General features: G+C 46.6%; 1 protein-coding gene across 1 annotated transcript; it reads right to left on the bottom strand.

Annotated features, from left to right (window-relative positions):
• Positions 1-5700: 5700 nt before the first annotated feature.
• On the bottom strand, positions 5701-8669 carry LOC143961683 (E3 ubiquitin-protein ligase TRIM39-like). Its single transcript, XM_077471002.1, has one exon. The coding sequence runs from the start codon at positions 8633-8635 to the stop codon at positions 7034-7036; it is 1602 nt and encodes a 533-aa protein (XP_077327128.1). The 5' UTR covers positions 8636-8669; the 3' UTR covers positions 5701-7033.
• Positions 8670-11699: the final 3030 nt, after the last annotated feature.

Here is an 11699-nt window from a genome sequence, read left to right on the forward strand (position 1 = left end):
TCTGTACACTCGCTGGGCACACAAGGCCTCCACATTGTTATATTGCATTGAATTTTACAGAAAATTCCGGAGATGCAGATTGAAATGGAAAGGTCATTTTTAACCCCTTCCCTGCCTGGCCTATAGCAGACTGACGGCCGGGAGGGGCTTTACCATTCTGACTGGATATCATATGACGTCCTTCAGAGCGTGCCCCCAGAGACACTTACCGGTGGATCCTGGTATAGAGCCGATGTTGTAGGCCTTGTACCATGTGATCGACCGCGTCCAATCACAGCTGATGAAATGTAAAGAAATGCCGGTGATTTGTCAATTCCTTTCCTCAGCGCTGTCAGTGTCTGAGGAAAGGAAAGACAATGATTGGCTGTCCAGTTACAGGGGACATTTACACTGATAATCAGGGCACTGATCATCATTGCATTCTATCAGTGCAGAATCCTCAGTGCACATCAGTGATGAGGAAAAATTACTCTTATGCAAAATTCTATAAAACTGAAGAAAACTTTTTCTTTCAAAAATGCCCCTGTTGAAGACCCTTAGGCCGCGTACACACGGGCGGACTGTTCGCCCAACTTAGTCCGCTGAACAGTGTTTCAGCGGACAATCCGCTCGTGTGTGGGCTTCAGCGGACTGTTTCAGCGGACAGTCTGACGAACAAAGTCTTACGGAATTTCCGTAAGACAGTCCGCCAAAACTTGGTTTCAGCGGACAGTCCGCTCGTGTGTAGGCTCGTTCGACAGACTAAGTATGGCGCATGCTCAGAAAGGATTTACACGGCGAAGGTTGCATTGCAATGTATTGGACGTCGAATTTCTCGTCCCGTCGTACGTGCCGTTCACGTCATCGCGCACGCTTTCAGCGAACTGTCTGCTCATCGTGTGTGGTCAAGTCCGTTCATGCAAATTTTGAGCGGACTGTTTGTCGGATTGTCTGACGAACTAAGTTGGGCGAACGCGGCTTTGGTGGCGAGGCGCGTCGGGCTAGCATTACTTGTACCCCACATTGCTTTTATTTGTTTTATTTTATTTTGTGATCACTAGTCATTCATTTTTATGTCATTTTTACCATATGACTTTCTCAATAAACCTACTGGTTTGTTTTTTGTGGCCTGCGCCATCCGGAGCCCCTCTTTATTTTAGTTTTTTTTATGATCAGTTTTGTGTAAACCGCATCCTGGATACTATCAAATCTTGAGTGTTTGATCCTCTGGAGTCCGGAGACAGATAAGTGAGCATTCCATACCGGGAGTACCTGCCTTTACGGAGCCCAGAGAGGAGAAAGCGAGGACCCTCCATCAGGATTCATCCAACGCACAGTACCTGATTGGGACCAGTCGGGATTCTAAGCGTGTTTGACTCCCTGTCATACGACACGTGTGTCCAACCTTTTTGGTAGGAGTATCCATCTTCTTTCCACTATTGATACGACTTCAGACAAGTATCTGTTCCTGATGGTCCATGCGGTCTTTTACCTCGCTTGTAGGAAGACCCCCACCGATACATTTCTACAGGGCCGTCTTTAATAATGATTGGACCCGGGGCAAAATTTTTCTTGGGGGCTCCCCTCCCCCCCCATGCAATTTCATTCTCCACCTTCTCTGAGACATACAATAAATAGCAGCTAGACTTAAAATCAGTTTACAGTATCAGATCAGGCAGCGATTGCGTTTGGTTGCCAGAGGTTATAGCATATCATTACTGCTTACTGACTGGTTGCTAGAGGCTACAGTACACATTAAGGCTCACTGATTAGTTGCTAGAGGTTTACAGCACATGATTTGATTTCTGCTTGTTGATTGGTTGCTAGAGATTACTGTACAGTAATACTGCTCACTGGTTGCTATAGGTTACAGAATATCTTCTCCTCACTGCAGGGGGGCATGATATATATGAATGCCACCTTTATTTACAAATCAATGCCACTGGCCTCAGCTATTTACATATGAATGCAGCTGCTATTTACATATGAATGACCATTATTTACATGTAAACACAGGGTCTGCAGGTGAGTCATCCATACACAATAGGGCAGAGCTGAGTGGCATTAGTAGCAGCATTTCACACTGAGATATTGGGACACAGCACAGGACTAAAACTTCAAGGGACAAGGGAATTTAAACTGGAATGGTTAGCAAGTATGAGACAGCTGCTTTGGGCCCCACAACAATGACAGGGACCAGGGCAGCTGCCCCTTTTGCCCTGCCTTAAAGACAGCCCTGCATTTCTATTGCATATTATATGCGGACTGCTTACCGGGATAAATGTTCTGTTCCCTTTAGTACGGAATTTACATACCTAGTGAATTGTAAACTTTTTGATTATTATTTATACATTTTTTCACTGACCCGTGTTTTACCACTATGGATTTTTTATGTGATTAGCCATCATTGGTATCTTGTATACTTAGTCACAGTTTCACATATAAATTTATATGCTTTCATATCAGTGCTACACTATTTTTCTTCTGTTATGTGACAATTAACCGCTTGCTTACCGACACTTAAACCCCCCCTTCTGCACAGACCAATTTTCAGCTTTCAGCGCTGACGCACTTTGAATGACAATCATACAACATTGTACCCAAATGACATTTTTATCATTTTTTTTTCACACAAATAGAGATTTCTTTTGGTGGTATTTAATCACAGCTGGGATTTTTATTTTTTGCTAAACAAATAAAAAAAAAGATGGGAAATTTTGAAAAAAAATAATCCTGTTTCATAGTTTGTTATAAAATTTTGCTCCTTCATTGATATGCGCTGATGAGGCAGCACTGGTGGGCACTGATAGGCTGCATTGATGGGCACTGATAGGCACAGATAAGGCGTCACTGATAAGATGGCACTGATGGGTGGCACGGATGGGTGGCACTGATAAATAGCACTGATGGGCACTGATAGGTGGCACTTATAGGTGGCACTGTGGGCACTGATGGATGGTGCTGGTGGGAACTGGTAGGCGACACTGTTGTGTACTGTTGGTGGCACAGGTGGGCATTGAGGAGCAGCAGTTCTCCGTGATCGGGACTGATGTCCCTCTCACGCCCCCCGGTGGTCAGATTTTCTATTTCTCCTCACTCTGTCAGTGCGAGGAGAAAAAATTGCCGATTACCGGCTCTGTTTACATCACATGATCAGTTGTCGTTGGCTGACAGCTGTTCATGTGGTAAGGGGTTGGGATCGACCCCTTACTCCGATCTGTGATCAGCCAAGTCTCATAGACTCGCTGATCACAGAGCGCGGCGCACACATCCTGCAGGGCGTGCGCAGGCTGCTCAGGCATGGGAGGACGTCAATAGATGTACTCCCGGCAAAGCAAGTCGGCGTTGTGGCCCTCATTCGGCTATAGCACGGATCTGAACAGGTTCAATACCACCAAAAGAAAGCTCTATCTGTCTCAAAAAAATGATAAAAATGTCATACGAGTACAGTGTTGTATGACCGTGTAATTGTCATTCAAAGTGTGACAGCGCTGAAAGCTGAAAATTGGCCTGGGCAGGAAGAGGGTGAAAGTGCCCGGTATTGGAGGGGTTAATAACATTCAATTATAATTTTGATTGTGTATCGACTGTATATGTTATACTATTTTTGTTTTAACGTGCTATTTTTTTCCTGAAGAGGCTGAGTGGAATAAAACTTCAATGGGACCACCAGACATCTACTGAGGAGCACACCGACCTCATTCCATAGAATGAGAAGAAGACGTTGTCCCTCTAATCTCTGTCATCTCACCATCCATTCCAACAACAATATTCCCAGAAGATTAGATGTGCATTTCATGTGTTTTATTCATGTTATATGCTGTAAAATCCCCCCTTTTGTAGACCTCCCGAAGCCCCGAGACTGCTGCTGGGTGCCGCCATCTTGGATGTGATCTCAGCAGCCTCAAGTTCCCCTCTATAGTATTCCTCTTCCCTCCTCCCCCGACAGCGAAATGAAAAGGTTCCTGAAGTGTTCAGCTGTAATATGACATATGGAAGTGTAACTTTTATCACCCAGAGAGCAGCCGGGGCCCCGTTCATCTGAAATCTTTATAACACTGAGGGCCACAAAGGGGGAGCGAGAGGAACGTATGTAGACCAAACTTAGACCATTGGTCCAGTCTGCAGACCCAACAACTTCTTCATGTTTTCACATAGAAAACTCTTGTATGGGGGGACAATTAGAGGAGTGGCAGTGCATCCATTAGGGGCACCAGGCAGCGCCCCCTCTGTCACCCCACCCCCACTGTGTAGAATGGATATCCATGGCCACTGTAGCTGCCCCCTATTCAGGTGTCCGGCCCCTTTTCGGACGCCGGGCGCCTGAATTCCAGCGGCGGGGATGTTTTATAGAAGCCCCAGATTAGAGCCATAGGCTTCAATAAAGGTGGGCTGTGAGCACAGAGCATTGCACTCGCAGTCCCCCCAGGTGTGTTAGAAAAGGGAATGAATATTTGCTATTCTAACACTGAGCCGCCTCTCAGACAATCAGGAGGCGCGGGCCTAATACCCGTCACCTGATTGGCTGAAGGCACAGGCGCTCCGATTGGACACCTAATAGAATGGAACAGAAGAGAGCGAGAAAAATGGAGGACACCGGAGCCGCTGCCTGACCCGCTGCTCACCCACCATCCCGCAGCTCGCCACCTGACCCGCTGCCTGATCCCCCACCAAGCTGGGGTAAGTGCCGGACATTCAGCGAGCAGTGGTTGGGCGGGTGAGCGGGCAGGGGGGTGTTGGCTCAGTGGCTGCATTTTAGGGGAACAAGTGGCTGCATTTGATGGGCACAGTGGTGGCATTTGATGGGGCACAGTGGTGGCATTTGATGTATTTTTCAGAAATTTTTTGTTTGCGCCCCCTGAAAATTGTGAGCACCACCCACCACTGAATTAGAGGGAGACAGTCCACAAGTGACCAGCTAGTGCCGGGCTGTCTTATTGGAAAGCCCAGAATTCTCTGTAACACGACGTCATGGAGGAGATCTGTATTAAATGTTTATTTCTAATATGAAAATTTCATACAAGTAATAAGAAAAGTGACATAAAAGATCAGATTATAAATCTGTAAATATTCCACAAAAATGAATAAAACAACCAAAAGTCATTATAGATTATCATTCAGCATTTTATATTCGTGTAAAATGAAAATAAACACAACAAGAAATTCCCCGGCTGTGACTTCCATTACACCTGTACTGAGGGGAATATGGAGGGGCCATTGCTGGACGTCTTCTGAAAATGCTATTCTCCTGGCTGTCTGGGGACTCAGTATTTGGGGACACTGACCTGGAACAATCATTCCGATTGGGAAATCAGAGTTAAGTCAGAACTCCGAGTCTGAATACTTGTTCCGGGTCACTGACATAGAAAATACAGAAGCCATTGGATCAGAATGACAGCCAGGGAACTAGTATTCTTTAGAAGTAGTTATCAGTGGCGGCCACCATACTTCCTCCATACAGATTCCTAGAATACAATTGTGTAGGATGCAGACAGGTTAGTGTGTGATGATATATTAGCAGTATGTGTCTCCTTTTTATGTCCTGTACATCCTGGGGAAGGTGAGAGCTCTATGCTGCTCTGTACACACACACCCCGGGTTATACCACTCCTCTTCATCTGCCCCTCCCCCAACCCTTCACTCCTCCCCCCTCCCCCGATCTCCATGAGTCCCCCCAGTACAGGCGGAGCTTATCACCCCCCCCACCATCTACCAGACCTCACTTCTGTCCTTCCCAGTCCCCCCCCCCCCACGTGGTATCATGTGACCTCTCCTAGATGTAGAGGTGACCACATCCTATTCCATCACAATGACCGCACTGCATTCTCTGTACTGATGGATCATCTCCCCCCTCTGTGTCTGATCATAGCTGGACATAGCGCCACCATGAGGAGGAGGGGCAGAACATCGGGGATGGAAATTGCTTATATAATATGGGAACTTCCCGTTTGTAAAAGTAGAACTAAAGACAAAAAAACTTTTTGTTCATTTTGGAGAGAGTAAGGGAGGGTTATAACCTCTGTTAGTAATTTATTACCATCTGTTTTCCATTGGGGAGACTTCCCTTCACTTCCTCTCCAACAACCAAAACAGGAAGTGACAGGAAATGCCTCCAAAGGGAGGAAATCCCTGGTTGTCACCAGAACTGGTGTCCCCATTGGAGGATTTCCCCTCTATTACAGTTCTGGTAGCAACTGGGAATTTGGGATTTTCTTTCACTTTGGGTGATAACATTCACCAGGACAAATAGAGAGGTGGGCTCTCTTTAAATGGGACAGAGACAGCAATAAAGCCTGACAGGGGCTCTATTCCCTCTCCACGTTAGATAGGTATATAGATCACATCCCCCTCGCTAGGCATGCACCAATGTATGTACCAAAGAGTACCGATACTTTCGGCCAAGTACTCGCTGATAACAAGAACCGATCATTTGTGGTGAGTTTTACATAAATGGGAGCAAATCGCACTGCAAAGAATTTGAAGTGGAATGCGGTGCGATTTCTGTCCAAATCACATGATGTTCCCCCACCGCTCCTGTGTGAAGCCGAGCTTGTCATAGTGATTTCAGCCTGGGGTCACACAGGAGCAGTGCGGCAAACTCCATGCGATTCACACAGGAATCACACCACATTATTGCAGTGCGATTTCCACCCATTTATTTTGTATGGACACAAATTGCACCACAAAGTGTTGTTACTGGTGAATCCCCACCCCTCACTATAATTAGAGATATTCCAGCCAATCACAGTGATCTGAGAGGGAGGGATGGAGAAGTCTCATAGAAATATATTTATCATAGAAAACCCTGCGGGACTAATAACATATAATAGGTGCTCTATCCCTCTAATACTATGAAACTAAGTAAGTATAAAAAATGACAATCATCATAGTAAGAATAAAAATGGAAAACAATCACATCAGATCTCAGAGCAAGAAATAAGTGCAAATCCCATTAAGTATGAAGTCATATGAATGGAAGTTCATTAGTGAAGACAAAACAATTGTTTATCCAAATAATGTGATGTGCCAAAATCCCTCCACTCCAGTGCCAACCTCATTGTATTACACCCACCGAGTGCTCAGGACTCCTTCCCCTCCCCCCACATATCTTTATACAACCTCTCCATACACCTATCCCAGCATGGAGGGGCTCAGTGAAGGTGGTGGTGAAGGTGTGGAGATGTCGGATCGGGTCACACAGATCATAAAAGGAGATCCGTCCGACCCCATAATCCAGATATATCCTGACTCTGTTACTGGAGATATTGGAGGGTAAGAGGATCCATTTACTGTCATGTATCAGCAAATACTGATCACCATTCCTGCACAAACACCAGGACTTCTTATTATATCCAATCCCTGACTGCCCTCCTCTCCTGTCTATACTGGGGTAACACATCCCGACTTTCCATCCATCTGATCCCCCGACATCCACTTCCCAGTAATGTCTCCCTGAGGAGAAACTCCGACTGCTCAACACCTGAGGATAATCCTGAAATCTCTCTGGTGTTTCTGGACGATTCTGTTTTCTATCTGACAAGGATACAGTTTTCCTGTCATCTGATATATGGAGATTATTATCAGCTGTATTTACATCCAGTAATATGTCTGCAGCCCCCTGTATATAGGAGGATACATTTATCTCTATTATTGTATCAGATAATGTGTGTAATGTGTGTGATATCCCATCCACATCCAGACCCCCTCCATCATGGAGGAGCTCCTCATGTCTCTCTCTGTCCTCATTATCTCCATCCTCAGTATCACACAAGTCACCTGTGTCTGATTCCTGTAAGACAGTCAGTGGATCCGTCACGTTACACAGCTCCTCAATGTGACGCAACTTCCTGGACAGCTCCTCCTTTTTTATTTCCAGATCCCGGATGGAGATGGAGATCCGCTCTGCCCTCCCGGAGATTTCCCTCAGGACTCTCTTCTCCAGGTCTTCCAGACGTCTCCTGAGATCTCTAAACAGGACAGAGACTCTCTCGGTGTCACCAGCTGCTTTTTCTTCTACTTTCCTCCGGAGTTCCTGCAGACTCTGGACTCTTTCCTCCGTCTCCTCTCTCTTTATCAGAAGTTTCTGCAGAACATTCCTCAGTGTCTTCTTCTTCTTCTCAGAAGCCTCATCCAGTGACTCCATCTCATGTCCTTTATGTCCTCCAATCACACACAACATACAGGCACAGGTATTATCCTCAGTGCAGTAATACTCCAGGATCTTCTTATGGACGGAGCATTTCCTGCTCTCCATGGACAAGGTGGGGTCACATAAGACGTGTTCTGGGGACTTTTTGTGGACTCTCAGGTGTTTATCACACAGAGAAACCTCACAGTGCAGACAGGATCTAACAGCAGGTACAGGAGAGTCCACACAGTAAGTACAGAAGACCCCGGACTCCTCCTGATGTGGCTGAGCAGACAGGAAATTCCCCACTATGTTACGTAATGTTATGTTCCTCTGCAGTGCAGGCCGATCCGGAAACTTCTCTCGGCATTCAGGACAGGAATATCCTCCAGACCCCCCCTGTGTATCCAGCACACGATCAATACAGACCCGGCAGAAGTTGTGTCCACATCTCAGCATTACAGGATCTGTATAAATGTTCAGACAGAGTGAACATTCCAACTCAGCTCTTAGATCAGAAGACGCCATCGCTGACAGCAGACGAGGAAATGAAATGAAGTTCTCTGACACCGGAGAAGAATGCAGTTGGGAGTAGTGATGGCCGAACGGTTCGCCCGGCGGTCGTTTCGCGGCGAATTTCCGACTTTCGCCGTCCGCGGGTTCGAACGCCTTTTTCCGTCGTTCGCCCCGGCGGACTTACGTGTTTAATGTATACAAGAACTTTAACCTTTCGTGACACGTTTATCATGTGTTACAGGACAACCAATTGAGACATGACAGCTCATGGACACTTGGACATTCCCCCTAACCTATAAATACACCCGATCCGGTGGCCATTTTACATTCTTTCTTCTGTCACTGTAGGGAAAGGATCCTGTGTGGAGTAGGGACAGAGAAAACGCTAGCTATTTGGTACACAAAAGTTCTTTTCAGGACTGGTATAGGTGTTAGGTCAGCAGCCTGAGTTTCTTTTGTCAGTTTAGATAAAGGGACAGAGCGCTGTATGCTGCTATTTTAGGGACAGCTCAGCCAGATTAGTCTTTCTTCATCATCATCATCATCATCATCATTAGCTGTTACTATCAGGTCCACAAAAGAGCTGTTCCAGCTAATCGTTCCAGCCTACTCTTTTTTGCCAATTTGTATAGGGACAGGCAGGAAGCAGTGTGTCAGGCAGTGAGGATAATTTTAAAGACTTGCTGTTACTATTAGTTCCACAAAGGTTCTTTTCAGGACTGGTATCAGTGGTACGGTAATAGGCTTGTACACGTATAATATTCTTTCTTCCAAATATAGAAAGAATATTATACTTGACTGCTGCCCTTCTGCTGCAGTCTGCTAATCATTCACAACTCACTTGTTCCACAAAGCTCTTTATCAGGACTGGTAACTTGGTCTGTCTAGGGTGCTACGGTACATAGGCTTGGGTGCGGTACAGTCTGCTGTTCTGTAAGGACCGCTATCGGTCCACAATACATAGGGTTGCCGTGCACTACTGCTGACCGCTGCCCTATACTGCAGCAGTCCTTCAGCGGTATAGGGACTGACGCACAGTCTGCTAAACACTAATACACAACCTGCTTGGTCCACAAAAGTTCTTATAAGGACTGGTAACTTGGTATAGGGTGCTACGGTACATAGGCCTGAGTGCAGTACAGTCTGCTGTTCTGTAAGGACCGCTATCGGTCCACAATACATAGGGTTGCCGTGCACTACTGCTGACCGCTGCCCTATACTGCAGCAGTCCTTCATTGGTATAGGGACTGACGTACAGTCTGCTAATCACTAACACACAACCTGCTTGGTCCACAAAAGTTCTTATAAGGACTGGTAACTTGGTATAGGGTGCTACGGTACATAGGCCTGAGTGCAGTACAGTCTGCTGTTCTGTAAGGACCGCTATCGGTCCACAATACATAGGGTTGCCGTGCACTACTGCTGACCGCTGCCCTATACTGCAGCAGTCCTTCATTGGTATAGGGACTGACGTACAGTCTGCTAATCACTAACACACAACCTGCTTGGTCCACAAAAGTTCTTATAAGGACTGGTAACTTGGTATAGGGTGCTACGGTACATAGGCCTGAGTGCGTTACAGTCTGCTGTTCTGTAAGGACCGCTATCGGTCCACAATACATAGGGTTGCCGTGCACTACTGCTGACCGCTGCCCTATACTGCAGCAGTCCTTCAGCGGTATAGGGACTGACGCACAGTCTGCTAAACACTAACACACAACCTGCTTGGTCCACAAAAGTTTTTATAAGGACTGGTAACTTGGTATAGGGTGCTACGGTACATAGGCCTGAGTGCAGTACAGTCTGCTGTTCTGTAAGGACCGCTATCGGTCCACAATACATAGGGTTGCCGTGCACTACTGCTGACCGCTGCCCTATACTGCAGCAGTCCTTCATTGGTATAGGGACTGACGTACAGTCTGCTAATCACTAACACACAACCTGCTTGGTCCACAAAAGTTCTTATAAGGACTGGTAACTTGGTATAGGGTGCTACGGTACATAGGCCTGAGTGCGTTACAGTCTGCTGTTCTGTAAGGACCGCTATCGGTCCACAATACATAGGGTTGCCGTGCACTACTGCTGACCGCTGCCCTATACTGCAGCAGTCCTTCATTGGTATAGGGACTGACGTACAGTCTGCTAATCACTAACACACAACCTGCTTGGTCCACAAAAGTTCTTATAAGGACTGGTAACTTGGTATAGGGTGCTACGGTACATAGGCCTGAGTGCGTTACAGTCTGCTGTTCTGTAAGGACCGCTATCGGTCCACAATACATAGGGTTGCCGTGCACTACTGCTGACCGCTGCCCTATACTGCAGCAGTCCTTCAGCGGTATAGGGACTGACGCACAGTCTGCTAAACACTAACACACAACCTGCTTGGTCCACAAAAGTTTTTATAAGGACTGGTAACTTGGTATAGGGTGCTACGGTACATAGGCCTGAGTGCAGTACAGTCTGCTGTTCTGTAAGGACCGCTATCGGTCCACAATACATAGGGTTGCCGTGCACTACTGCTGACCGCTGCCCTATACTGCAGCAGTCCTTCATTGGTATAGGGACTGACGTACAGTCTGCTAATCACTAACACACAACCTGCTTGGTCCACAAAAGTTCTTATAAGGACTGGTAACTTGGTATAGGGTGCTACGGTACATAGGCCTGAGTGCGTTACAGTCTGCTGTTCTGTAAGGACCGCTATCGGTCCACAATACATAGGGTTGCCGTGCACTACTGCTGACCGCTGCCCTATACTGCAGCAGTCCTTCATTGGTATAGGGACTGACGTACAGTCTGCTAATCACTAACACACAACCTGCTTGGTCCACAAAAGTTCTTATAAGGACTGGTAACTTGGTATAGGGTGCTACGGTACATAGGCCTGAGTGCGTTACAGTCTGCTGTTCTGTAAGGACCGCTATCGGTCCACAATACATAGGGTTGCCGTGCACTACTGCTGACCGCTGCCCTATACTGCAGCAGTCCTTCAGCGGTATAGGGACTGACGTACAGTCTGCTAAACACTAATACACAACCTGCTTGGTCCACAAAAGTTCTTATAAGGACTGGT

Source organism: Lithobates pipiens, unplaced genomic scaffold (genome assembly GCF_037356315.1).
Source record: "Lithobates pipiens isolate NorthernLeopardFrog02 unplaced genomic scaffold, aLitPip1_a1.2 Scaffold_8, whole genome shotgun sequence".
NCBI classification, from domain to species: Eukaryota; Metazoa; Chordata; class Amphibia; order Anura; family Ranidae; genus Lithobates; species Lithobates pipiens.

Coding starts and splice junctions, on each gene's coding strand:
- LOC143961683 (XM_077471002.1), bottom strand. CDS start 8,635: ATGGCGTCTTCTGATCTAAGAGCTGAGTTGGAATGTTCACTCTGTCTG.